The sequence below is a fragment of the Lutra lutra genome, chromosome 5 (assembly GCF_902655055.1).
Source record: "Lutra lutra chromosome 5, mLutLut1.2, whole genome shotgun sequence".
NCBI lineage: Eukaryota > Metazoa > Chordata > Mammalia > Carnivora > Mustelidae > Lutra > Lutra lutra.
Genome location: NC_062282.1, coordinates 105,264,230 through 105,291,863, shown reverse-complemented (window position 1 = coordinate 105,291,863; position 27,634 = coordinate 105,264,230). Strand labels below are relative to the sequence as shown.

The following is a 27,634-nucleotide window of genomic DNA, read 5'->3' as shown; positions in this document are numbered from 1 at the left end:
TAAATTTTGATGAATTCCAGTTCATTTATTTTTTCTTTGTTTATGCTTTAGGTGTCATATTTAAGAAATGGATGCTTAATCCAAAGTCATGAAGATTTATACTTGTCTTTTTCCTAAGAGTTTTATAGATTCAGCTTATATATAGTACTGTGATCTGTTTTGAGTTAATCCGGATGCTTAACTTCAAGGACCCAAGATTTATACTTGTCTTTTTCCTAAGAGTTTTGTAGATGTAGCTTTTATATATGGGGCTGTGATCCACTTTAAGTCTCCATGGAACTACTGATTTGCTTTCTGTTAGTAGAGAATTGTAATTTTTAGAATTTCTTATAAATTAAACTATACAGGGGCACCTGGGTGGCTCAGTGGGTTAAGCCGCTGCCTTCGGCTCAGGTCATGATCTCAGGGTCCTGGGATCGAGTCCCGCATCGGTCTCTCTGCTCAGCAGGGAGCCTGCTTCCCTCTCTCTCTCTCTCTCTCTCTTTGCCTGCCTCTCTGTCTGCTTGTGATCTCTCTCTGTCAAATAAATAAAATCTTAAAAAAAAAAAATTAAACTATACAGTTTGGTATCTGTTCATTTGACTTCTTTTACCTAGGAATCTGAAATTTGTCTATGCTGTTTCATGTGTTCACGTTTTGTTCCTTCTTTGCTATAATCTGATATTTCACAATTTAAAATTTACCTGTTGAAAATCGCTTGAATAATATGCTGTATGTGGTGATATATTTTAATTTTTCAAAAATTTTTTCTTTTCTAAATATCTAGGGATAGATCAGTTGCATTGTTTGAAAGTGTATACTTAATTTTTAGAAAATAGTGTATGAGTTTTCCAGGGAGGCTGAACCATTTACATCCCCACCAGCAATTGTATGGGAGTTCTAGTTGGTTCACATCCCTCCCAAGACTTGATCTTGTTAGACTCTTTTTAACATTAGCCACTTTGGTAGGTATTTAATGGTATTTCATTGTGCCTTTATTTACATTTTCTTATATTTAGTGACGTTGAGCATCTTTTCATGATGCATTGATTAGTCATCTTTCCTCTAAACTGTTTAAATCTTCAGCCTGTTTAAAATTTTTTTTTTATTAAAGTGTAAAAATTCTGGTACCAATCTTCTGTCAGAAGATGGTTATTTATTATTATTTATTTTCTCTTGGTGTGTGGCTTGCCTTTTTCTTTTCTTAATACCTTTTAAAAAACAAACATTTGATTTTGATAATGTCCAGTTTACCTGTTTTCTCTTCAGTTATACTTCCTGATTTTTTGTGTGATCTGTTTAAGAAATCTTTGCCTAGCCTAATGTCAAAGATTTTTCCTGTATTATTCTTAAAGTTTAGTGGTTTTAGCTATTATATTTAGGTCTGTGATCTATGTCACTGGTGTATGACCCACAGGTTCTGTGATTCCCTGGGAGGATTCATAAGACTCAAGATATATCATAGCTATGATTTAGTATAGTCAAAGACACAGCAAAATCAGGCCCTGAAACACTTGCATGGGGAGAAGTCCAGAGGAAATTAGATGCAAGCTTCTAAGATCCTTTCCAACTGATTTTCCCAGTGACAATTCCTCCAGCATCAGTTGTGACAAAAAACGTCAAGTGTTGTCCACTAGACAGCCTCATTAGTGACTCAGTGCCCAAGTCTTTCACTGGGGGCTGTTCATGTAGGCATTAACTGCCTAGCAAGTACCAAAATTCCTGACTCCCTGAAAGAAAGCAAATGTTAGAGCATAAACCATATGGTTGGTATGTAAACCATGCTTCTCAGTTAAGGAATGTGGGAATACTTGAGATTCAAGTTCCCAGATGCCATTAGGTCCAACTTTCTAAGCAGACTTTCTAAGGATAGCAGTCTCTGGCCTGCTCTATTAACTCTTCACTGTTCAAAGAGTTTTTAAATTAGAGTTTGCGTGTGATATGAAGTAAGGTTTGAGATTTCGAGATACATTTTCCCCCCAGATATTTAGTTGTACTAGTATCATTTTTTAAATTAACATCTAATATATTATTTGCTCCTGGGGTATAGGTCTGTGAATCATCAGGCTTACACATTTCACAGCACTCACCATAGCACATACCCTCCCCAATATCCATAACCCAGTCACCTTATCCCTAACAACCCCTGCCCACTGCAACCTCAGTTTGTCTCGTGAGATTAAGAGTCTCTTATGGTTTGTCTCCTTCCTGATCCCATCTTATTTCCTTTTTTTTAAAAAGAAAACTATATCTTTTCTGCCTTGAATTATCTTTCCATGTCTTGTGAAAGATTCTTGATCTTATGGGTGCAAGTATATTTCTGGACTCTGTTCTGTTCCATTGATCTGTTTGCCATTCTACACTGCCCAATTTACTATAGTCTTGAAGTCAGGTAGTATAAGCACTCCAGTCTTTTTCCGTTTTTAACCTTATTTTGGCTAATCTGGGTCCTTTGTCTTTTTATATAAGTGTTAAAATTAGCATGTCAGTTTCTTCAAAAGCCTGTTAGAATTGATCTTGTTTGCATTGAATTTATAGGTCAGTTGGGAAGAATTGCCATCTTTACTGTATAAAGTCTTCAAATCCTTGAATGTGGTCTTCTATAATTACCTTTTGCAGTGTCTTGTAGTTTTTGGTATACAAGTTTTGCATGTACTTTAAATTTAGCTTTTAGTAGTTTTAAATGCTGTTTTTTTTTTTTTTTTTTCTTAAAGATTTTATTTGAGATAGAGCATGAGCACAAGCAGGGGAAGCAGCAGAGAGGGAGAAGCAGGCTCCTCGCTGAGCAGGGAGCCCGAGGCCAGGCTCCATCCCAGGACCCTGGGAGCGTGACCTGAGCTGAAGGCAGACACCTAAAAGACTGAGCCACCCAGATGCCCCTTGAATGCTATTTTAAACAACATAGCCTTTTAAATTTCATTTCCCAATTGGTTGTCGCTAGCATACAGAATTGGTTTTTGTATATTGATCTTGTATCCTTGTTAAATTCACTTACTAGTTCTGATAGCTATTTTATAGATTTCTTTGACTTTGTTACATAAATGATCATATCATGTGCAACTATAATTTTACTTACTTTCTTTTTTTTTTTTTTTAAGATTTTATTTATTTATTTGACAGAGACACAGTGAGAGAGGGAACATAAGCACAGGGAATGGGAGAGGGAGAAGCAGGCTTCCTGCCGAGCAGGGAGCAGGATGCGGGGCTCGATCCCTGAACCCTGGGATCATGAACTGAGCTGATGGCAGACACTTAACAACTGAGTCACCCAGGCACCCCTAATTTTAGTTTCTATTCTTTTTTTCTTGTCATATTATACTGAGTACAGTTTACATTACAGGGTTGAATGGAAGTGATGAGGATGGTTATCCTTGCCTTATTTCTCATTTGGAAAGCACTGAGCCTTTTCCCATTGATTATGATATCAGCTATAGATTTCATTCTTTCTTTTTCTTTCTTTTTTTTTTTTTTTACAAGCTGTCTGTAATCATGTTAAAGAGTTCTTTCTACCCCTAGTTTGCTGGAAGTTTTTATAGTGAATGAGTTTTGAATTTTTTTCAAATGCTTTTTCTATAACTGTTGAAATTATCATATTATTTTTTTCTATTTTTTTGGATAAAGTCAATGACTGGTATTAATTTTCACCTTTTAAACCTTTTTATTCATGGTGTATTAAACTTTTGTCTATATTGTTAGATTTGATTTGCTAACTAACTTTTTGTTAAGGGATTTCACAACTATTGTGTGAATTGAAGGATTATTGTGTTATTGAAGGATTTTTTTTTTCTTTTTACTTTCAGTGGCTTTTTGTTTTTTTTTTTGATATTAGGATAATCAGGTTAATACTAACTTTATAAAATGAGTTGGGATATGTTTCCCTTTGTTGTCTTAAAGAATATGTGTGGAGTTATTTCATCTTATATGGTATTATTTTATCCTTACTGTGAAGTTATCTGGGCTTTGAGTTTGTTTTATGGGAAGGTTTTAAATTATGAATTTAAGTTGCTTATTGGGCATAGACTTCTTTGGGAAATAGTTAAACCAGGCATGGGTTGCTCTAAGCTTGTATAGTCACAAGAAAGGTCTGTTTTTGGGACAGTCCCTTGTCTGTCTTGGGCAGACTAAGCTATTGGACTGTTCTGTGCGATAAAAGTATTTTATGTATCTGTTGTCTTGAGCCATGGTGTACCAGTTTGTCCAGATAGTGCATACTAAAAATTGTAATTTATGGTAAACACCTGCCTTTTCTTTTCCTGTTCTGGAGCTCCAGTTACTGATCTCATACGTAGTGATGACAATGTGTGTAGTTGTACAGTTACCTATGTGACTGAACCTTAATAAATGCTCTGGACTGTCTTTCTCAGTCAGGTTTCCCCAGTTGGAAGTACTTCGTATATGTCATCACACTGTTGTTCAAGGAATTAAGCAGATCTTATGGTGATTCCACTGGTGGTAGGACTCTTGGAAGCTTGTGCCTGGTTTCCTTTGACTTCACCCATGTAACTTCTCCTTTTACTAATTTAACTATGTATCCTTCTGCTGTAATGAACCATAATCCTAAGTATAACAAGTTTTTGAGTCCTGTAAATCCTTCTGGCCAGTCATCCATTCTGAAGATGCTCTTGATGGACGCCCAGCAGGGGGGTATTAAGATTTTCTATTTCTTCTGGGATCTGGGTTGGTAATTTGTCTTTCAAGAAATCTATTCACTTCATCCAGGTAGTCAGTTTATTAACCTAAAATTGTTTATAATATTCCCTTAGTATTTTTTTTTAAAAGATTTTATTTATTTATTTGACGGAGAGAGAGAGATCACAAGTAGGCAGAGAAGCAGGCAGAGAGAGAAGGGGAAGCAAGCTTCCTGCTGAGCAGAGAGCCCGATGTGGGCTCAATCCCAGGACCCTGGGATCATGACCTGAGCTGAAGGCAGAGGCTTAACCCACTGAGCCACTCAGGCGGCCCTCCCTTAGTACTTTTTACTGTCTGCCTTCTGCAGTGATATTTTCTCTTTCATTCCTGATATTGGTAGTTGTTGTGTTTGCTCTATTTCTCTTGATCAATTTAGAGCCTTATCAGTTTTATTGACCTTTTGAAAAATAGCTTTTGGTTTTATGAGTTTACTTTTTTCTGTTTTCTATGTCATGGATTTTTTTTTATTATTGAGTTTGTATTTATCTTTGATATTTCAGGCTTATACATAATTTTGGGTTTGTCCTTTTTTTGATATCTTGAGTTGGGGACTCAGATCAAATCTTTTTGTTATTATAAACCTTTAACACTATGTATTTTATTCTAAACATTACTTCGGTTGCATTTTCCAAATTTAATTTTATATATTTTCATTGTTGTTTAGTTAATATTTTTTATTTACTTAATGATTTCTATTTTGACTCATGGATTATTTAAAAGTATGTTGTTTAATTTCCTCATATTGGGCGTGAGAGGGTTATCTTAATGATCTTAATGTTGATTGCTTTGTAACAATTCTGTTTTAGTCTTAAAACATACCTAGTATTATTTCATTCTTAAACTCTATGAAAACTTGGGGCACCTGGATGGCTCAGTAGGTTAAGCCTCTGCCTTTGGTTCAGGTCATGATCTCAGGGTCTTGGGATTGAGCCCCACATTGGGCTCTCTGCTCAGCGGGGAATCTTTTTCTCCCCCTCACTCTGCCTGCCTCTGCCTACTTGTGATCTCTGTCTCTGTCAAATAAATAAAATCTTTAAAAAAAAACCTCTATGAAAACTTGTTTATAGATCACCAAAGTTTATTATAGTGTGCATACCATGTTCAATTAAAGAGAATGTGTATTCTGCTGTTGTTGTATATATATTCTATAAGCGTTATTTAAATAAATGTGGTTGATAGTGTTGTTTATATTTTTAAAATTGTTTTTACTGACATCTTCTAATTTTGAATCTCCCAATCATGATTCTGAAATTGTTCATTTCTCCCTTTAATTTAGCCATTTCCTAGCATATATTTTAAAGTACTCCCATCAGGCAGCATTCCTTTTTTGTCTTCCTGATGAATTGACCTTGTTATCCTAAAATAAGTCCTTCTTTATCTCTGGTAATATTTTTTGTCTTAAAGTCTATTTGATCTGTTATTACTATTGCCACTCCAGCCTGTACATCTCTTTGTATAGTATATATATTTTTTTCATCTATTTGCTCTCAGCCTCTCTGTGTCTTTGTATCTAATGTGCGTCTCTTATTGACAACATGTAGCTCCATCTTTTCTTTATCCATTATGTTAAAGTGTGCCTTTGAATTGGATTGTTTATTCTTTTAACACTTAATGTCATTATTGATGTGTGCGGATTTGAGTGTACTGTTACACTGTTTCTTTTCTATGTGCTCCTTTTGTTTTTCTTTTCTTTTCCTCCTCTTGTTTTGGAGGAAATACTGTTTTAAATGTTCTTGTTTTTATTTTTTATTTATTTATTTTTAAAGATTTTATTTATTTATTTGACAGAGAGAGACACATACATCAAGAGAGGGAACACAATCATGGGAAGTGGGAGAGGAAGAAGCAGGCTTCCCACTGAGCAGGGAGCCCAACGTGGGGGCTTGATCCGAGGACTCTGGGATCATGACCTGAGCCGAAGGCAGATACTTAATGACTGAGCCACCCAGGCACCTCACTTGTTTTTATTATTTTTTATTTTTTTTAAATTATTATTATTTTAAAATATTTTATTTATTTATTTGACAGACAGAGATCACAATGGGCAGAGAGGCAGAGAGAGAAAGAGGAGGAAGCAGGTTCCCTGCTGAGCAGAGAGCCTGATGTGGGGCTCTATCCCAGGACCCTGGGATCATAACCTGAGCTGAAGGCAGAGGCTTTAACCCACTGAGCCACCCAGGCGCCCCTGTTTTTATTTTTAATATGTTTATCTCTGCATTATTTTTACCATTGACTGTATTCATTCTTAACTTTTTGTAGTTTCATTTAATACTGCATCTGTTCACTTAAAATACAGAAATCTTGCAACTATATACTTCTACATTCCTCTTACCTTTTAGGTTTTAGTTATTATGTGTGTCAATTTAAAAATATCATAAGACAATGCAATTTTTGCTTTATATACTCTTGATTTTTAAAGTTTTTTTTTTTTTTTAATTTATTTGCCAGACAGAGATCACAAGTAGGCAGAGAGGCAGGCAGAGAGAGAGGAGGAAGCAGGCTCCCCGCCGAGCAGAGAGCCCGATGTGGGGCTCGATCCCAGGACCTGGGATCATGACCTGAGCCGAAGGCAGAGGCTTTAACCCACTGAGCCACCCAGGCACTCCTATACTCATGATTTTTAAAGAAATTCAGAGAAAAAAAACCAAAAAAGCGATTATCACTTACTCAGATATTTACCATTCCTGTTGTTCTTTGTATTGTTAAGATCCAAATTTCTAACTATCATTTTCTTCCTGCCTTAGGAAGTACCATTAGTTTTTGCTGTGGTATAGATCTGCTGGTAATGAACTCTCTTGATTGAAAGTATTTCCGTTTTATCTGTTTCTAAAAGATTGTTTCATTGGTCTAGAATTATGGGTTTTATAATTGTTGTTGTTGTTTTTCTTTTAGCATTCTAAAGATGTTTTAAAGATCGTCTATAATTCCTTATATAATGTCACTATTAACTGAAAAATTGATACCACTTAGATAATTTGTCATTTTTCTCTCGATGCTTTCATGTTTTACTCTTTATCTTTGACTTTCAGTTGTCTTGCTTTGAGCTTCTTTGTGTTCATTTAGCTTGGTGTCTGTTGAGTATCTTAGATCTGTGAATTTCTGCCTTTGACCAAACTTGTGGAAATTTTGGTTGTCATTTGTCTTTTCTTTTGCTTTCTTATCTTTTGTTTTATTCTTTCTTTTCTTTTTTTTAGTGTTGGGCGTACAGTATAATAATTCGACACTTCCAAACATTGCCCTGTGCTCATCACAAGTGTAGTCATTCATCCCCATCACCTATTTAACTCATCCCCCTACCCACCTGCCTTGTGGTAACAATCATTTTATTCTCTATTGTTAAGAGTGTATTTCTTGTTTTGTGTCTCTCTCTTTCCCTTTGTTTGTTTTGTTTCTTAAATTCCACATGAGTGAAATCATAGGATATTTGTCTTTCTCTGACTGACTTATTTCATTTAGTATCCTGTTCTTTGGCTCCATCCATGTCATTGCAAATGGCAAGATTTCATTCTTTTTTATGGCTGAGTAATATTCCACATATTTGTATGTATAGGTGCGCGCACGCACACACACATACACACACACACCCTGCCTCTTCTTTAACCATTTGTCACTCGATGGACACCTGGGCTGCTTCTGTATCTTGCCTCTTGTAATTAATGCTACTATAAACATCAGCATGGCCATTATATCTTTATATAATCTTTTGCTCCATTCTCTTCTTCTGGTATTGAAATTATATGTGTGTTGTATTTTTTATATTCTCTAACAGTATATGAAGCTTTGTTGGTTTTCTTATATCTTTTTTGTTTTCTTCACATTGGATTTTTATTCATCTTTTTTCCAGTTCACTCTCATTCTTCTGCCATCTTCATTTGATTGTACATTCAGTGAACATTTTTTCATTTTAGAATTTCCATTTCTTTCTTATTCTATTTTTTTGTGAGATTTGCTTTATTCATTAATTGAGAACACAACATTTTCTTTTACCTAATTAATAATAAGTATAATAGCAGCTCTAAAGTCATTGTCTGCTGGTTCTAATGTCCTGTTTTTCTTAAGCTTGCATTTGGTTGATTTTCTTGTGTCTATGTATATGTACACAGTATTCTGGTATTCCATTTCCTTAGTTATTCTTATGTTGGGTAATTTTGAGTTCTGTTCTTTTCATTACATTAAATTCTGGAGATTCTGTATTATTTTATTTTTCCTCCACAGGTGGTATTTTTGAAGGTGGTTATCCTGACTGGGTTCAGATTGGAAATTCTGTTTCTTAAGTAGCAGCTTCAGTCTCATTTTGTATTTTTTTGTCTTTTGCTGAGCTGCTTTGAGTCTATTCTCTGCTTGTGTGGTTCAGGATTTAGTCAGAGATGTGGGTGGAGGAGATTGAGGATTGTTTGAGGAGCCCATCTCCTCCTCTCTCCCTGCCGGGATTCCCCTACTTTCTTCAGTGGCCATAATTTTCCTAAGTTCTTTTTTTTTTTTTTTTTTTTTTTGGTTCCTTTTGCGAGAGAAACTGGTTTGTCCATCAGTACCTCTACTTGGACTTCATCCACTATTCCCTTGGCCTTGCCAGAAAGCCATGGGAGTGGGAAATTTACTTTACATGGCTCTCTTTTTTGTCATCTTTGAGCATATACTCCTAACCAGTATATAGTTATATACTGTCTACTGCTGTTTCACCACCAGGGCTCACAGAGTTTTTGTAACATGTCTAGTTTTTTTTTTGTTTTCTGTGGGAAATTGTTCTGGTACAATTTTATCCCAAAATTACCAGAAGTTCAGTCATCTCTTAAAGAGATTTAAAAATGAGCTGCCTGCTCCCCAAAGTCTTTCATGTGTTCTCTCATGTTTACCATTTGTGGCCCTCTTCATTCCTTTGTATAGGCCCAAATATTATATTTGGTATTATTTTCCTTAGGATAGAGGATATTTGTTGTTTTGCTGGTAATGAATTCTTACAGCTTTTTTTTTTTTTAAAGATTTTATTTATTTATTTGAGAGAGAGACAGTGAGAGAGAGCATGAGCGAGGAGAAGGTCAGAGAGAGAAGCAGACTCCCCGTGGAGCTGGGAGCCCGATGCGGGACTCGATCCCGGGACTCCAGGATCATGACCTGAGCCGAAGGCAGTCGTCCAACCAACTGAGCCACCCAGGCGTCCCACAGCTTTTGTTTTTAAAAAGTCTTTATTTTGCCTATAATTTGAAAATATTTAGTAAAATTTACAGTTGTACATTTATAACCTTTTTTGTTTAGGATTTAAAAAATATTTCATTGTTTTCTGTCCTGCAAGTTTCCTGTCATTCCTGTCATTGTTAATCTCTGTTTCATTGTGTGTAATATGTCTTTCTCTTCTCTTTTTGGTTTTAAGATTTTTCTCTCCAGCACTGGATCTAAACTTGATTGTGATATACCTTGACTTTTTTTTTTTTTTTTCTTGTTTATCCTCCAAGTCTGTGGAGCATCTTCTATTTTGTGGACTTAAGGTTTTCTTAAAATTTGGAAAAATTTCACCCATTAAATTTTCAAATATATATTTTCTCTCTTGTCTCTCCCTCTGGCACTTCTAGTACACATATAGACTAATTGATGTTGTCCTACAGGTGCCTGTTACTGTGTTTGTTTTTTTTTCCCAAGTCTTTTCTCTCTCTGCTTCATTTTGATAGTTTCTCTTGCTGTATATTCAAGGTAACTGACTTTTCCTTTTGCTGTGTCTAACTCGTTAATCTCTTTCACTGTATTGTATCAACTTTTCTATTTTTCATCTCTAGATGTTTCATTGGGTCAGTTTCATGTCTTGGAATTCTCTCCACAACATAGTCATATTTTTGTCTACCTTCTTGGGCATATGGAGCATATTTACAAGTCATTGTAAAGTCCTGCTGCCTTTTTTTTTTTTTTTAACGTAAACTGTTCCCAAAGTGGGGCTCAAACTCATGACTCTGAAATCAAGAGTCACATGTTCTACTGAACAGGTGCCCCTTTGATATTTCTATCATTTCTGTCATTTTGAGTCTTTTTCTATAGATTGATTTTTCTCATCGTTATGATTCATATTTTCCTAATTTTTAAATATCCTTAGTAAATTTTAATTACATGCTAAAAAATACAAAATTTATGTTGTCATTTGTTGGATCTTGTTGTATTCCTTTAAATTGTGTTGATTTTCTTTTGGTATACAGTTAAGTTATATGGAATCATTTGATTTTGCAAAACATACATTTAAGCTTAATTAGGGAATACAGAAATATTTTTAGTCTAGATTAATTTAATCCCACTCTTAAAGTGATGTTCTTCTTAGGATTCTGCTCAAAAACCCATGTATTTATTTATCAGACATTCTGTGTCTGCCTGATAGGAACATGAATTATTCCTAACTCTTTATGATCTTTGAGATCTGTTCTGCCTGTCTTTTTCCGGTGTTTGTTTTTGTTTTTGGTGTTCTGTGTTCTTTTGTTGTTATTTTTTTGGTTTTTGGTGTTTTGGTTTTTTTTGATCTGGACTCAGGTAGTTTCATCTCTTTTGTGCATGTCAGTCAGTGCTTAGTCTGAGATTCGGTGGTTGTTCTGCAGTGTGTTTGCTGTCTCCTTCTCACTATCTCTGTGAAGTTTCCTCCTGTTTGTTTTTCTGCTCTGCAAATTCTAGCAGTCTTGGCCTCCAAACTTTGATCTCTCTTTCCTCAGCACAGTGAGTCTTCAGGATTCGATTTGAGTTGCCCCTGGTGTGCTGGTGGATATATAGCCCTCTCCAGTAGCACTCACTTTGACTTTTCCCTCTGAGGACTCATAGTACTGGGCTGCTTGTTGTCCAACATATGAAAACCGTTTTTCCCCCGATCTTCTATTTGGTTAAGGTAGGAGGGTAAACCAGGTCTCTCGGTTATTATTAAATTACAGCTTCATATGGAAAATCTGTTGATCAAATGACACACTAGTCTCAGTTTCCCCTACTTTGTATGTGGAATTGTCAATTTATAACCTGTGACATACTTGAAAATTCACATCATTTTTCCTAGCCTCTGCATCAGACTTCTATAACAGTGTCTTACAGTGCTTTATGGCCAGAATATAATGAATGAGCCATATGTCTTTAGCAATTTTATAGTCCATGCTTAAGTATTTTTAGTTTTAGACAAAGCTTTTTTTTTTTTTTTAAATGAAGAGATTGGGTAGATACAGAAAAAAATAAGAGTGAATAAAATAATCTTGAGAATGATGGTAGAATTTTTTAAGTAGAACGATAAGATTAGTGAGGTCATACTTCAGTTGTTATATAATACAAATATAAGATTGATGTGAAGTAGACTCTTAGCTATTATTTTAATACTATGACAGTGTATTGGGTGTTACTATGTCTCTAATATAAGGTATATTAAATAGTTTTTCCTAATATAAGTAAGTTAGGTTAAATAATCTTTGATTTATGTATTCAAAATCTGGAAGGGGGGTGTCTGGGTGGCTCAGTGGGTTAAGCTCAGGTCATGGTCTCAGGGTCCTGGGATCGAGCCCCGTGTTGGACTCTCTGCTCAGCAGGGAGCCTGCTTCTGCCTCTCTCTCTGCCTGCCTCTTTGCCTACTTGTGATCTCTCTCTCTCTGTCAAATAAATAAATAAAATCTTTAAAAAAAAATCTGGAAGAGTAAAAGTAGGAGTATATTTTATATAATTTCTAAAGCCCACATTTCCATATATAAAAAGAAACATTTTCCCATTGCCATTTTAACTTTATTAGAATAATTTATATTATAAAATTTTGAAGATAAGTACTTTAACCCATTTTTAGAACTTTTTAAAGTATACTTAATTTCCCCCCCCAAAGATTTATTTATTTATTTATTTATTTGACAGATCACAAGCAGGCAGAGAGGCAGGCAGAGAGAGAGAGAAGAGAGGGAAGCAGGCTCCCTGCTGAGCAGAGAGCCCGATGTGGGGCTCGATCCCAGGACCCTTAGACCATGACCTGAGCTGAAAGCATAGGCTTTAACCCACTGAGCCACCCAGGCGCCCCTATACTTAATTTTTTTATGAGATAATGCATACATTGTATATTTTGGATAAGTGAATTTTGCTACCAAATGATTTGTTATCATAAACTCGGTTTGACTAACTTGGGAAAATTAAAATCAAAACACTTAATTCATTTAATATTGGACTTAAATAGGGTCTCTATTCCTAGGAACAATGATTGCTAATATTTAAAAGATGTTGTGTGTGCTTACATATACCCTCATTTTACCCTCACAGATAACACTGTGAGGTTGATTCTGTCATTTCCCAAATTTTATATATGAGGGCGAGATAGCAGACAGGTTAAATTATCTGACCAAGGTCACACAGCTACTGTGTTTCAGAGTCAGAATCCAAAGCCAGGTGGCTTGACTTCAGAATCCATCTTAGACCGTTACCCTTTTAGAGCTGTCCTTCCTATTTGGTGCTTCCTTCCTCCTCTTCTGCCTTAATGACTTTGGCCCCAAATCAATATCTGGTATTAGCTATTCTTTGGGAGGTATCTGGCATTGGTATAATTTTTTTTATGTTTTAGAGATTGGTAGAAATGAGCAAGTCCTTAGTAATTGGCAGTAAATTAGCTAGTTTCCCTTGGATTTATAATCTTCTTATAAACAGAAAATTCTGTGTTATTTATTGTTCATCCAAAGCTGTTTGTACTATTCAGGAGTTATAATAGTAGAACTTCCTTGTTTGTTCATCTTTTCCCTTTACACTCAGATTCTCTTATACTGCCTAATGTTCTGCAACAAAAATGTCACTATAAACATAATTAGTAGTCTATTTGTTGGATTTCTTTTTTTAAGATTTTATTTATTTATTTGACAGAGATCACAGGTAGGCAGAGAGGCAGGCAGAGAGAGAGGAGGAAGCAGGCTCCCTGCTGAGCAGAGAGCCTGATGCGGGGCTCGATCCCAGGACCCTGGGATCATGACCTGAGCCGAAGGCAGAGGCTTTAACCCACTGAGCCACCCAGGCGCCCCTATTTGTTGGATTTCTTTTGTTCTCAAAATACCTTGTTTTTTGAAATTATACTTAATTCTCTAATGTTGTGAGAAAACTGACCTAAGCTTCTTAAAATTTATGTTTAGAGAATTGATTGATGTTTCATTGCTATCAGCTGCAAAATTTCATTTTTATTAGTACATGCTGCCTTAGACACACAGTTAAGCTGTACGTCATCTTCCATTTGATGTCAAACGATACCAAAAGTTACCTAGTAAGCAATCAGTGGTTATAGTACAAAAATAATCAAAGGTTTAGTCAATAACTCATGAAGTTTGATGTACTAGTATTGATAAACTAATTAAACAGATCTGCCTGTGTTCTTCCAGCCTACTGGGGCTCTGCTATGATTAGCTTTACAGCAAGGAGTGTTGTAACATTGAATGAAGGTAACTGATCAGAGAATGGTGTAGTCACGGAGCTTTAAGTACTCCCATTTCTGGTCACAGAATGGTTTCAGGGAAACTAGGCTTTCTCTGCACACCTGCAGCCAGTCAGTGCATAGGCCTCTTGTGGTCAATATTGATTGATTCTTATAACAGAACTAGAACAAATTTGGTGTTTTGCAACCTTCTGTGATTTAATATTGTTATGCTTTTTGTTATAACAGTCACAAAAATCCTTCTCCAATAGTGAGTAATTACAGCAATGCCTGCTAGCTCAGCTGTAGATCTGAATGTTTCAGTGTTGCCAATATAAACCCCTGGATATATTCTGTAGTTCATAATTCAGCCTTAAAAGTTGGCTGTACAGTTACTTGATAAATAAAGGTGTTGCTGAGAAATAAATCACAGGAGAATGAGGGGATGGGTGGACTCTAATCCATTTTCTTTCAAAACTACAGAGAATTGTAGACTGGATCTGAATATAATTAGTAAGGCAAAAGAATATTTTAAATGATTAAATTTTTTTTCTTAAACCCACAAGTTTAAGAGTTCGGAGGCCTTTATTTGGTGAATTATAGCTATTGTGGTAAGTTAGATTCCTGATGTAGCAATTATGGGAAATGTCTTGATAAATTTTTTCAGTTTACCACTGGGCAGTGATGTTTCATTCAGCTAATTATTGAACTCTTACTATATGCCAGACATGTGATACAAATCCTGAGAATATACAGATGAGTAAGGAATGGTTCTGGTATTTAAGTAACCTCTTGTTCATTCTAAGGTGGAGTTGAGAAATATCTTACTTAAAAATGCATCTGTTTGTTGATTTGATTTATTGAAAAGTCTATAAATCAGTCAACTGGCAGTGTTAATTGCTTTTTGGCACTGTTGTAATCTTAAGAACCTAAAAATCTGGTGGTGGAAAAAGCTATCTCTGCCTCAGACAATTAGATAAATGCTTCTTAAACTGTAATTAAAAACTTTATATTTCCATTTAACTATAATATAAAACATTGGGTATATTTTGGATCATATGGTTGCCATCTTATATATAGCATTACATAATTTTGGAACCTACTTGTATTGTTGTGTAAGACTGCTTGCTTCTAAGTGAACATTGAAACGGTTTGTGGACTTTCATTGGCCTAAGTGGGTTGATATCCTCTGTGGATATGTGATCACTTGGCTGAGACTGCTGTTGATTGATTGGCTCAGAGGTGGTGGTCGTGGTGGTGGTGGTGGTGATGGTGGTTTTGAGTGAGTTTGTTCCTGATAGGCTGATGTTCCAATGTGAAGAACTGTCGCAGGTTGGTTGACTTGCTGAAGTTTGTTCATTTAGCTTGAGTTTTTGTTGAGCTGTTGGAGAGGTTTAAAACCGTTTTAGTGCCTGTATTTTATCACTGCTACAGAAAAAACTGTCTTTGTGGAAATGTAGGAACTTAAAAATATTTTAAGTTTGAGATTTTTTTTTTAATAATGAAAGTTTCAAATACTTTTATAATCCACGAAAGGATTATTATTTTATAGTGGAGAGAATTTAGAAAGATGAGATTTACCCCGAAGTAAAAATATCTTTGTTTTATCTGAACACACTATTAATATTCATTGTAAAAAAATTAAATAATTGGGGCGCCTGGGTGGCTCATTGGGTTAAAGCCTCTGCCTTTGGCTCGGGTCATGATCCCAGGGTCCTGGGATCGAGCCCCGCATCGAGCTCTCTGCTCAGCGGGGAGCCTGCTTTCCTCCTCTTTCTCTCTGCCTGCCTTTCTGCCTACGTGAGATCTCTGTCTGTCAAATAAATAAATAAAATCTTAAAAAAAATTAAATAATAAAGGCATAAAGAGTGAATACCTCAGATATACTCACTGCTAACAATTTACTACATAGATTTCTTAACTTAGGCTTAAGTTTGAATCCTAGTTCTTCATTTAATAGATGTGCCATCTTGGTCAAGTTACTAAACCTCACTATGCTTCAGTTTCTTCCTGTGTAAAATAGGAGTAATAGTACCAGTTTATTGAATTGTGAATTTAAAATCAGTTAATTTAAGTTAAACATTGATAATAACACCGAGATGTAGTTATTGCTATATATAAGGTATTTGCTATTATTGCCATATTATGTCCATTCTAAGATGTTGGTTTTGTATTTTAAAGTTTCTGCAAGTGATACTTATTGTTCAGAATTGATGGTGACTTATAATTGGCAGGGTTTGTTGTTTATAAAATAATGGGACATCTTAAAATTGATGGTGTACCTTAGATTAATAAATAAAATATATGTGCATTTTTTATTAATATAGAAGTGATATATAATGCATATGACTTTGCACGTTAAAACATTTTACAAGGACTTTTTAAAAAGATTTTATTTATTTGACAGAGAGATCACAAGTAGGCAGAGAGAGAAGAGAGTGGGGAGCAGGCTCCACACTGTGCAGAGAGCCCGATATGGGGCTCAGTCCCAGGACCCCAAGATCACGACCTGAGCCAAAGGCAGAGGTTAACCCATTGAGGCACCCAGGTGCCCCTGCAAGGACATATTTTTAATGTCAAGTGCAGATTTACTTAAATATATTTGGTGGTTGCTTAGTATAATGTTATATGGGTATCCTTTGATTTATTGTACTGTTCATCTTTAATGAGCATTTTACCGTTTCACTTTTGCTTTGTGGAAAATATGATTAGCAGAACTTGGGGAAGGTAGGGTGATAACCTGAGTGGAGATTGAGACCAAAAAAGTGCAAGTTATATCTGGTTACTGTTCCTCTTTGACTGGAAAGGAATTTGGGGGCAGACTATGGACAGCGTTGGGTACTGAGTTTTAATTTTTTAAGGGTTTTATTTTTGTTTTTAAGACTTAGTTGATCCACTCACCATAGAAGGGTATTTGTAAATAAATTTTTTTGGTTACTTTTACCTATAACCCTATCCTTATACTGTAGAAGAATGGATTAGTATCAACTTAACACGATGTGTTTAGCATTTTTAAAAAATAATGATGAAGATGTAGAAAGTATGCTCATTGAGTTTTCACTTTTACTTATAAAATTGTAAAGAATATCCAAATAGGTTAAAATACAAGGTAAGGTCTAAAATTTTCTTAAGAGGGTGCTGTGATGGATTGAATCTAGATTGTTGATAATTTCTATAGATAAATGTACGACCTTGTCCCCCTTTTTTTTTTTTAAGATTTTATTTATTTGTTTGAAAGAGATCACAAGTAGGCAGAGAGGCAGGCAGAAAGAGAGAGGAGGAAGCAGGCTCCCTGCAGACCAGAGAGCCCGATGTGGGACTTGATCCCAGAACCCTGAGATCATGACCTGAGCCGAAGCAGAGGCTTAACCCACTGAGCCACCCAGGCGCTCTGCCCTTTTTTTAAAAGAAGAAAACCTGACTAGGACATTTACTCAAATGTGGCTTGGTTTAGTCAGTGTACATTTAGAAAAGGTATATTCTATGCTTAAGAATAAGTTCTATCAGTGGAAGCCCCTCATATGGAACATGGTCTTAACTTGTTTTACTTAAACTTCATTTGTAGTTTGAGGTACTACACTGAAAGTAATGTGGACAAATTGGGGTGAGTTCAGAAGGAAGCAAACAGGATAGTAAAGGAACTCCAAAATATGCTGTGTTGGGGTGCCTCGCTGGCTTACTTGGTAGAACGTGTGACTCTTGATGGGGTTGTAGGTTCAAGCCCCACATTGGGCCTAGAGCTTACTTAAGAAAAACAAAACAACTTCATGTTTGTGTCATGTGTCAAAGATAATTGGAGGATGAGGGAAGGAAGGCCATGGCAATTATCTTTAAAAAATTTTAGATTGGTTAGTAGGACATAAAATGTGGCCTGGCGTAGCATTCTTTTTCCTTTTCAGCATCAACTCCACTTATTTCCAGCTACTTCCCTTCATTTCCTGTGCTCTATGAACATTCTATAAACTTTTAGTTCTGTACTCTGTTGATATATTAAGAAATTAATCAGACACTGGTATCTTAAGATACTTGACAAGGAAGATATAGGCTGTGAGCAGTGTCAGAAAGAAGCAGTTGATGAATTTCAACTCAAATTCTTATTTTTATTTTTCTTCATCATAATTCTGTTATATAGACTTAGTGATTAAATTGCCATTTAAAACAGTTTTTGGAAGACACTTCCAGTCTTTTGGAATTTTTATTACATTAAATTGATATTATTGGTCTACCTTATTCTTACTAAGCTGAAAATATCATGTGATATATATTGGAATGTGACTGTTACCATATGGTCAGGGTTGGGGCTCCAGCACCCTTTGATTGATGAGAAAACACAAGTTCAAATACTATGTATTTAGTGGACAGAACCCAAGGTCTTTCTAGTATTTGTATCCTTTATTTTGAAAATGTTTTTACAGTTCAGTTAATATTTTAATATTCTTGTTTGAGTTTTGCTCAGGGATTTTTTATTCCCTTCAAGAGAAAGTGTTATCAGACAGAACTGGCTCTGAACTCAGGTTCACCTGCTTGGTGCTTGAAAATCAAGAGAGACAGGTGATGGTGGGAAATGAAAGGTTGCTTTATTCAGGAAGCTGGCAGCCTGGAAAGATGGTGGACTGATGTCCCAAAGACTATCTTCCATGTCCAGACAAAGCCAGAAAGTTTTAAAGGGGAAGGTATGGAACGTTGGGGGTTGGTGCTGGGCTAACTGCAGGAGAAGGTGGTGCCCAGGCAAATAGTCATATGTTGGCATGACCCTGAACAGACTTGCTGGCATCAGCAGCAGCTGTGTTCCAGTGTGGTCAGGACTTCTCCTCTGGGGAAGTCTGGTCCTTTATTCCTTAAGGCCGGTGGTCTGCAGTTCTCAAGGAAAGTAGGTTAGTTCATCTGTAGACCAAGGGACTTAGGTCAGCAAACGAGGAGTGCATAAGCTTGAAGCAAGTTAACCCTTACGACCTGTTGGAGTGTTGTTATAGAACACCTTGATAGAATGCTTCTATTATAGATTAGATTATTAAAATGCTTATTTTATAAGCTTTTTTGTTGCCATTCATTATCCTACAATATATTATCTGTATATTACAATATAAGCTATTCAGTTATTTACTTCAGGAAAATTGTGAATGGATTTGGTATTCAAAACATTGAATTTTTAATTTTGGCTAGGATTAAACGATTTTTTTTTTTTTTTAAAACAGATCAAGAAGTTAGTATATGTTTACTTGGTACGGTATGCTGAAGAACAGCAGGATCTGGCACTTTTGTCCATAAGCACTTTTCAGCGAGCTCTGAAGGTAAATAATAGTGTGAGCCAGCAGATAGCTACAAGGTTTGTGCAAAGTTGAAGGTGTGTGATTTAAAGAACTGGAGCAGTAATCTAAATGGCACCATAGTGATCTGAAAGAGTTGAAAGGCCCCTCACATTGCCTGTTCAGTGTCCTTAGAAAATAATATATATGACCAAATAGATCTTTCCCAGTGTGTTTCCTTTTCTGTAGGTTCCTTTATATTTTATTTATTATCGTACATCAAAGAACTCTTCATCATTATATCAACTAGTTGTTGAAAGTGTGTAATGAGGGGACATGACTTTTTAAAGATAAAATTTATAACCTGTAGCATTTTATAATTGCAAATCTCTAAAAGCCCAACATGCTTATTAATGAATGATTGACTAGAATTATAACCATTACTTTTCTTGTTCAAACATTATTCAGAGAAATAAACATTTATTTAACTCTTTTTTCTTACATATTTCCATATACTAATCTTTTAAATTAAATTAAGCTTTTTTCTCTTGTTATATTTTACCATCGCTTCTTGGCCTTTTGGCTAAGATCAAGTGTTGTTCTATTTTACCCTGTGGGCACCAATTAACTGTGTCATAAAGATATAATTAGAATGTTAAACTTGAAATTTTGATGAATATTTTTGCACTATTTTTAGGACCCAAATCAACTAATCCGTGCAAGTGCTTTGAGAGTTCTATCGAGTATTAGAGTACCAATTATTGTACCAATTATGATGCTTGCTATTAAGGAGGCTTCTGCTGATTTATCGCCATATGTGAGGAAGAATGCAGCCCATGCGATACAGAAATTGTACAGGTAGGTGCTTTGTTAATAATACCAATGACCTCTAATGGTATGTGGAATGTTAACACCTCATGGAGGCTTATTTGATTAGCTCTTAGAGTTAGTCTCTCCTTACACTGAGTAAAACCCAGTGACAGTTTTTTTTCCCAAAAACATTCTTTAGACATCTTTAGCTTTATTTTGGTTATAGAGACCCTATGCTGGTTTTCACTTGTGAGCCTTTTAGGGCCTAGGATAATTTTATAGATTTTATAACTTAAAAATGAAGGGAATTTGAATTCTCATTTATATAATATATTTCTCATGTACATAAACATGTATTATTAGAAAATTAAGACTTTTATCTATTTATTATAGGGTAGAATTTAAAGTGTATTATCCTCTTGATTCACTTTGTTCTTTTTTTAATTTCTTAAACATTATTTAATTTTTTATTTAAATTCAGTTAATTAACATAATGTATTATTTGTTTCAGATGTAGAGGTCAGTGATTCATCAGTTTTACATAATACCTAGTGCTCATCATTATGTCATGTGTCCTTCTTAATATCCATGACCCAATTACCCCATCCCTGCACCCCCTCCCCTCCAGCAACCCTTAGGTTGTTTCCTATGATTAAGGATCTCTTACGGTTTGTTTCCCTCTCTGGTTTCATCTTATTTTATTTTTCCCTCCCTTCCCCTTGATCCTCTGTTCTGTTTCTTAAATACCACATAGAGTGAAATCATATGATAATTGTCTTTCTCTGATAGACTTATTTTGCTTAGCATAATACCCTGTAGTTCCATCCATGTCGTTACAAATGGCACGATTTCATTTTTTTGATGGTTGAGTATTGTTCCATTGTATATATATAGCACATCTTCTTTATCCATTCATCTATTGATAGGCATCTGGGCTTTTTCCATAGTTTGGCTATTGTGGACATTGTTGCTATAAACATTGGATGCTGGTGCCCTTTCAGATCACTACATTTGTATCTCTGGAGTAAATACCTATCAACTCACTTTGTTCTCCTTTCTTCCATCTTTGGCCCTGATGTTCCCTTCTTTGTCTGATTCTTTTATAGAGCTCTTTTATTGAATTTTAAAATGCTGGTTTTGAAATGCAGCACCATACCATATTGGTACAATATTTCATACAATTCTTTGATCCTTTTGGAAAACATATTGCCTGAATAAAAGAATTATTATCTATAATAATTTGGTATTATTTTCTGTTACCATTGGTTCCACAAGCTTTTATCAAGATCATTTTGTGTTTTGGTGTTGGGTTGTAAGTTGTATGAAAATGGTAGAGGATGTATTATCACATATTTGAGGAAAAAAATCAAACCAGTGACAATTAATTAAAGGTGATCTATAATTAAATAAGATATTAGAATATGATATATATGTGTATAGAAAGGTATACTAACCGTGACTTTGATAGGATATGGCTTGGAGGTTATCATATAGGGCTTCATAATGTAAAGATGTAATGAAATGGGATTAGTTAGGAAAGACTGCTTGGAGAAGGAAGACCGGAGCTAGAATTTGAAAGAAGTACAAAGTTTGTTCAGATAATTATAATGGTTAGCAATAAAGTTACAATAAGTATGTGAAAAGAAAAAAATAATTTTCTTAGGTTAACTGTCAGACAAAGTTATATCATACTTCTCACTATCTTTTCTTGCTTATGTACTTGCAGAATAGGTTCCAAGTTCACTTGACAGATTTAAAGTCCCTCACTGGAGCCCATTTTACCTCTCCAGCTCCAACCCTTATTCTCCTTGCCTGAAATTTACCGTCTAATATTTCAGTACTGCCTGTTAGTCCTCTACATAAAATGTTTTTAACTTAAAACCATCTGTTGAGTTTCAATCTAGGAAACTTGCTCCTTTTTTCAGTTAAAGCCAAATTGTTACAATTCATCTGTGATGTCACTTCTTGTTAGAAACCCTCCATAATCTTTCTTACTCCATTGGTGCTCTTCGTATTCCTGTTATCCTTTATACATGGTTCTGTTATATGCAATGATTGTGTTTGGGACTTTCTTTACTAGACTGTCTTATTTGTCTTTGTGTAACTATTCTTCAGCTTCACAGTAAATGGACAACAGTTGAATTCCATGTTAGGAAGAAATTATAGTTACCAGTATTTCAGTTAGAAATATTAGAAATGCTGATAGGATTCATTTCTGAGTTCTGTATATATGTAAGCCTTTGCTTATATTTTTTTGGTTTTAGATGACAGGTTTTATAATGCATGTCTCTATTACGGAACTGAAATGTTAGAAAATTCTTATCTAGGAATTCTCTGTTTTTGACCATTATGTATCCATAGTCAAAAATCATTACTGTTCTGTCACTTTTTTCCCTCAGTTAAAAAAAGAATTCAGATTTAATTAATATAAGCAACTTTACAGAGAAAGATTAGGACACATTTGGAAGAAAAAAGTTTTGTTTTATTTCTATCTATCTTTACATAATTCTTGCTTTCCCTATCCCCTAAAAAATTTTCTTAATATCCTTGAAGTGACTAGCTTCATTTTAAAATTTGAATTAAAGGAAAAATTTTAATGTACGTTCTTTTCTTTTTATGTTTCAGCCTTGATCCAGAGCAGAAGGAAATGTTAATTGAAGTAATTGAAAAACTTCTAAAGGATAAAAGCACAGTAAGTGATAACCTTTTTATGTCAAAGTGAATTTGTGTTTCATTTACATAGTATCATTTTGCCATTGTATATGTGGTAAAATTATTTTTACTGATTTTGAAGTGGTATAAATATCATGGAGTTCATTAAAATCTTTGAAGAATAAAAATGTGTTTATAAAGAGAAATGTTGTATTTATTTATTTATTTTTTTTAAAGATTTTATTTATTTATTTGTCAGAGAGAGAGAGGGAGAGAGAGCAAGCACAGGCAGACAGAATGGCAGGCAGAGGCAGAGGGAGAAGCAGGCTCCCTGATGAGCAAGGAGCCCGATGTGGGACTCGATCCCAGGACGCTGGGATCATGACCTGAGCCGAAGGCAGCTGCTTAACCAACTGAGCCACCCAGGTGTCCCGAAATGTTGTATTTAGAATTTTAGCTTGTTACGTGTTTCTTCGTCCGGAATCAGAAGAATAAATTGGGGGGGAATATCCTTTCTTTAATCTGTGGCTAAATTTTTGACTGCTTTGAGTGTAAAAGTTTTTATTTCAAGCAGTGATTTATTAGGATTTTTAAAGGCTGAATCACCTGGGAACAAATAGATTGTTTTAAAATGAAGAATTAGGAAGTATTAAAGAGATATTTAAAAATTAGAGTATTATAAATGTGTTTTTAAAAAAATATTCTAAATCATTTTTTTATTTGTAGGGCTGTTTTATTACTAGTAAGAGTAATCTTACTGGCTACTTTGAGTCATCTTTTGTGAATGTACTTAATCTCCTCCTGGTCCCTTCCCCACTCCCTTTCTTTTGTGTAGTGATAATGAAATCTAGGAATAGGGATGACCCATGGGATCTGCCTATTTTGTCTGATACAAGTACAGCTATTTTGCCTTCTTATAGTTGCTGTTCAAATGATCTTTTTCTTTGCTTTTACTCTGAACCTGTTGGTAATTTTGAATCCAATGTGTATCTCCAATGTGAATCCAATCCAAGCATATAATTGGATATTGTTTTTTAATCCACTGTGACAATATGTACGTTTTGGTTAGATTGTTTAATCCATTTGCATTTAATGTTATTGATATAGTTGAATTTATAGCTGTTATTTACTTGTTTTCCCTATCTCATATCTCTTTTGTCCCTCCTTCCTCCTTTATTGCTTTCTTTTTACATTATGAATATGTTCTTTTGAACATTTTACTTCCTTTAATGAGTTTTTCACTATGTACTCCCTGCCCCATTTACTTTGAAAATATTGTATTATACATGAAAATATGGTTGGGGATTTCATTCCTAAGCCATTCAGCAAAATTAGTCTATAATATAGCAGAAATCTTCATTGTTGTTCTTCTATAATGCTTGATGTAATATAGGAGCTAAGTAAATACAGATTTGCCCAATAAATAAAGACAGAAATTTTGATTTCTTTCTGTATGACGTACTTGTTATCTGCTTCTAGGACCCAGATGTGGAATCAGTATTATTGGCATTATGGTTAACTTGATTTTATAATAATACAAAAACATTTAGTTTCTTTGACATGCAAGACATTTGCCAAGAATTGTGAAGAATATAGTAAGATCTTTAAGAGACAGATCCTTTACTTTAATGTAGTTTACCATGATTTCTGTTACATTATAGACTAAAAGAAATTTGTTGCATGGCCTGGGAATGAAACCTCCATTTAAAATGTGTGCATGTCTTCCTAAAAAAAAATACATTACAGGTGAAAATTGTAGTCTGTGTAATAAGGCAGAATGGGGTTTGTGTCTGAACTTCTGCCCCTTGGTAGCTATATATTAAGCCTTCATAAATTTTAGTTCCCAAATTTGTATAGCTTGTAATTTCTAATGTATGAAGTTCTATTTGTTTTGAAAGAGCTGCTGTATATATAATTGGGATCATAGTGCCTGACACCATAGAAGGGGGTTAATACATATTCCAAACAAGAAATAAATGAATGAAAAAGGAATGTAGAAGATAACTTCTTTGTAAATTTGCAACAGTTGGTTATTAATTTCTGACCATTTATTTCCAAAATACAATAGAAAACATTGAATACTTGTTCATAGTAGGTATATAATATTTGTTGAATGATTGTGGAATAATTTGGTGATAGTAATTAGGTATTTACTGTCATTTTTTGGTGATAGTAATATAATTACTAATTTTTTTGGTGTTAGTAATTAGGTGTTTACTATTATTTTTAACACTTTGCTTCCCAAATGGTGTATGTTATATTCACTGTTTGCAGGTAGAGCTTATGGGAGCTTTAATGGTCTATCACTTATGAGACACTCCTTTTTCCTAAAGTGTTGCATGTTTATGTGTTTTTAAACTCAAAAGACATCTATATCTATTTTTCTGTGTTAAATGGCAGTAGTTTATACTGATGCCTCTAATTGCAGTATATTATTAGTACAGGGTTCCTTCTAGCCCTCCTACATTTTCAGCATCTTTCTCCAACATTAAAAAATGTGGCTCTCATTGTCCTCAGTATATTTACTTACTCTTTCAGTCCCAAGATGAAGAGTAAGGGTTTCAGAATGGCTAGCATGTACCTTTGTGGGGAGTGCTGAGATGGGGATTGCTAATTAAGTTAAATATTAGTTCTGGCAAAGTTTTTTTTTTTTTTTTTTTAAAGATTACAGTTTTAAACATTAATTCTGTTCAATTGTTACTTTTATTTGTTCAGGGACTTCAATTTTGTGTAGGTTGGATCTTCTTTGCCTATCTTACATTTCAACCACTCTCTCTCCAAACCTTTTTACTTCTTTCTTTACCTCATTTTTGTTCACTTGGTTCTTTTTCTACTTTTCTTTAATTTACCCTTACTAAATTTTTGTTCAGCAGTTCTCTTGCAAGGACACCATGCAATTTAATCATCATGTTTGATTATTTTCTTCCCCTCTCAGTTTCTTTCCTGGTTTCAGTCAACTTCTGTTCCATTTCTTCCTGATATCTTTTGTTTGTTTCTGTTGTCTTTTATGAATTTCTGATTCATACTCATTATTCTGATTATCAGATGCTTCTTTGAGGGTGATTACTTCAATTTGGAGTGTTATGTTAGACAGTTTTCTTTTGCTTCATCATTAATTTTTGGGGGGCTACTTTTTATCAGCTGAATTGTTTTGATTTTCACTTTCTGTTTTCCATATGTGTAGATCACCTACATCCTCACCTTTCTTTGGACAGGGCTAGTGGTTTGAATTTGAGGTTGTTTGCAAAATTCTAGTATAAGAACAACGTTTCTGTCAGAATAGCGAAGTATGCTTTTCTATTAGTTGGCTTTTTTAAGGGAGAGCATCCATAGGAAGGTGTGAATGTCCTAAAGTTATTTTTATTTTTATTTTTTTGGTCTAATAGGAGCTAGATTTCCTCCTCTTATTTTATTTTTTTTCTGTCACCTTATAGCTTCTGAGGGACTCCTTTTCCTCTACCTCATTTTTTAACTGTTATCTTCTTAAAAATGTTCTTTTCCAAGATAGTCTCATTGAATCCTTCCTCCACCTCCATCCCTCTTGAAATTTCTTCTTTGTAGTCCACTGGACCCACTGGGAATCTTATGCAGTATTTTTACACTTAGAGTACTTTTTTTCTTTCTCCTGATGATTTTAGTTCACTCTTTTGCTTACCACCAACTCCTTACTGCTTTGTTATGGAAAGTTTTTTCCAGACTGCCATAGGTCTTTGTGAAGTTTTATGATATAAGCTTGAAAGAGAACTCTCTGGGATTTAGGACTTAATTGTCTACTTATATGTAATCTGAAGTTTGGAGATTCTCTCTTTTTTACTTATGCTTAGGGCAGGGGTTTTCATCTTTGATTTTTCTGGGTTTAGTTTGGGAGATTCAGATTTACTAAGGTACTATAACTTGTCCAACCCATTATTTAAGTTAATTATTTTTTAAGAACATTTTATGATAATTTTTTCTTTTGTGTGATTATTATCTATTGTAGAAAGGTTTAAAATATTCTATTTATGCATATGTTTATGGATCTTAGCTTTATTATTACTTTGTCTCTTAAAATTCTTTATTGAAGGAAGACAGATGTATTTCCTTCCTCCCCCAAATTAATAATGTCCGTATTGACGTTTGAAACAGTAAGAATCAGGGAGCCTGGCTGGTGCTCATTAGATTAAGCATCTGCCTTTGGGTCAGGTCATGATCTCAGGGTGCTGGGATTGAGCCCCACGTCAGCTTCCTGCTCAGTGGGGAGTCTCCTACTCCCTCTGCCTCTGCCCCTCCTTACCTGCTCTTGCTTGCTCTTTCTGTCTCTGTCTCTCTCAAATAAATAAAATTAAAAAAAAAAAAAAAAACACAAGGAAATAGAATCCCAAGTCATTTTTGTTTAAAAATTTCCCAATTTAAGTGAACCATGCACATCTAATTTATTTTTGCATTTTGAAAAGGAATTTATTTGTTATCAGGAGCTTCTTGGGATCACTGTTGTGATATTAATGTTGCTATTGCTGCTGGTAAATACAATTTGAAAGGTGTTAATGTACATGAAACTTTTCTTCACTTAACATTTGACTTGGAGGGGCACCTGGGTGGCTCAGTGGGTTAAAGCCTCTGCCTTCGGCTCAGGTCATGGTCTCAGGGTCCTGGGATCGAGCCCCGCATCGGGTTCTCTCTGCTCAGCAGGGAGCCTGCTTCCCCCTCTCTCTCTGCCTGCCTCTCTACTTGTGATCTCTCTCTGTCAAATAAATAAATAAAATCTTTAAAAAAAAAAAATTTGACTTGGAGATACACCTTCTGTTGCTTTTTTTAGCCTAAAGCAAGACTTCCTGACAATTAAGATCTCAAAGGCAGTTCTGTAATTCTCATTTTAAGGAAAGGTGGACATATAAACATTATTAAAATAGAA

At 34.9% G+C, this 27,634-nt stretch overlaps 1 protein-coding gene across 2 annotated transcripts in view; it reads left to right on the top strand.

Annotated features, from left to right (window-relative positions):
• The window catches only part of AP3B1 (adaptor related protein complex 3 subunit beta 1), a 348,039-nt gene that overhangs the window by 115,761 nt on the left and 204,644 nt on the right, over positions 1 to 27,634 (top strand). For both annotated transcript variants that reach the window (XM_047731751.1, XM_047731750.1), the window contains 3 exons: positions 19,231 to 19,326; positions 19,979 to 20,139; positions 22,717 to 22,783. In XM_047731751.1, coding sequence (XP_047587707.1) covers positions 19,231 to 19,326; positions 19,979 to 20,139; positions 22,717 to 22,783 — 324 coding nt within the window. The remainder of the gene's footprint in view (positions 1 to 19,230; positions 19,327 to 19,978; positions 20,140 to 22,716; positions 22,784 to 27,634) is intronic.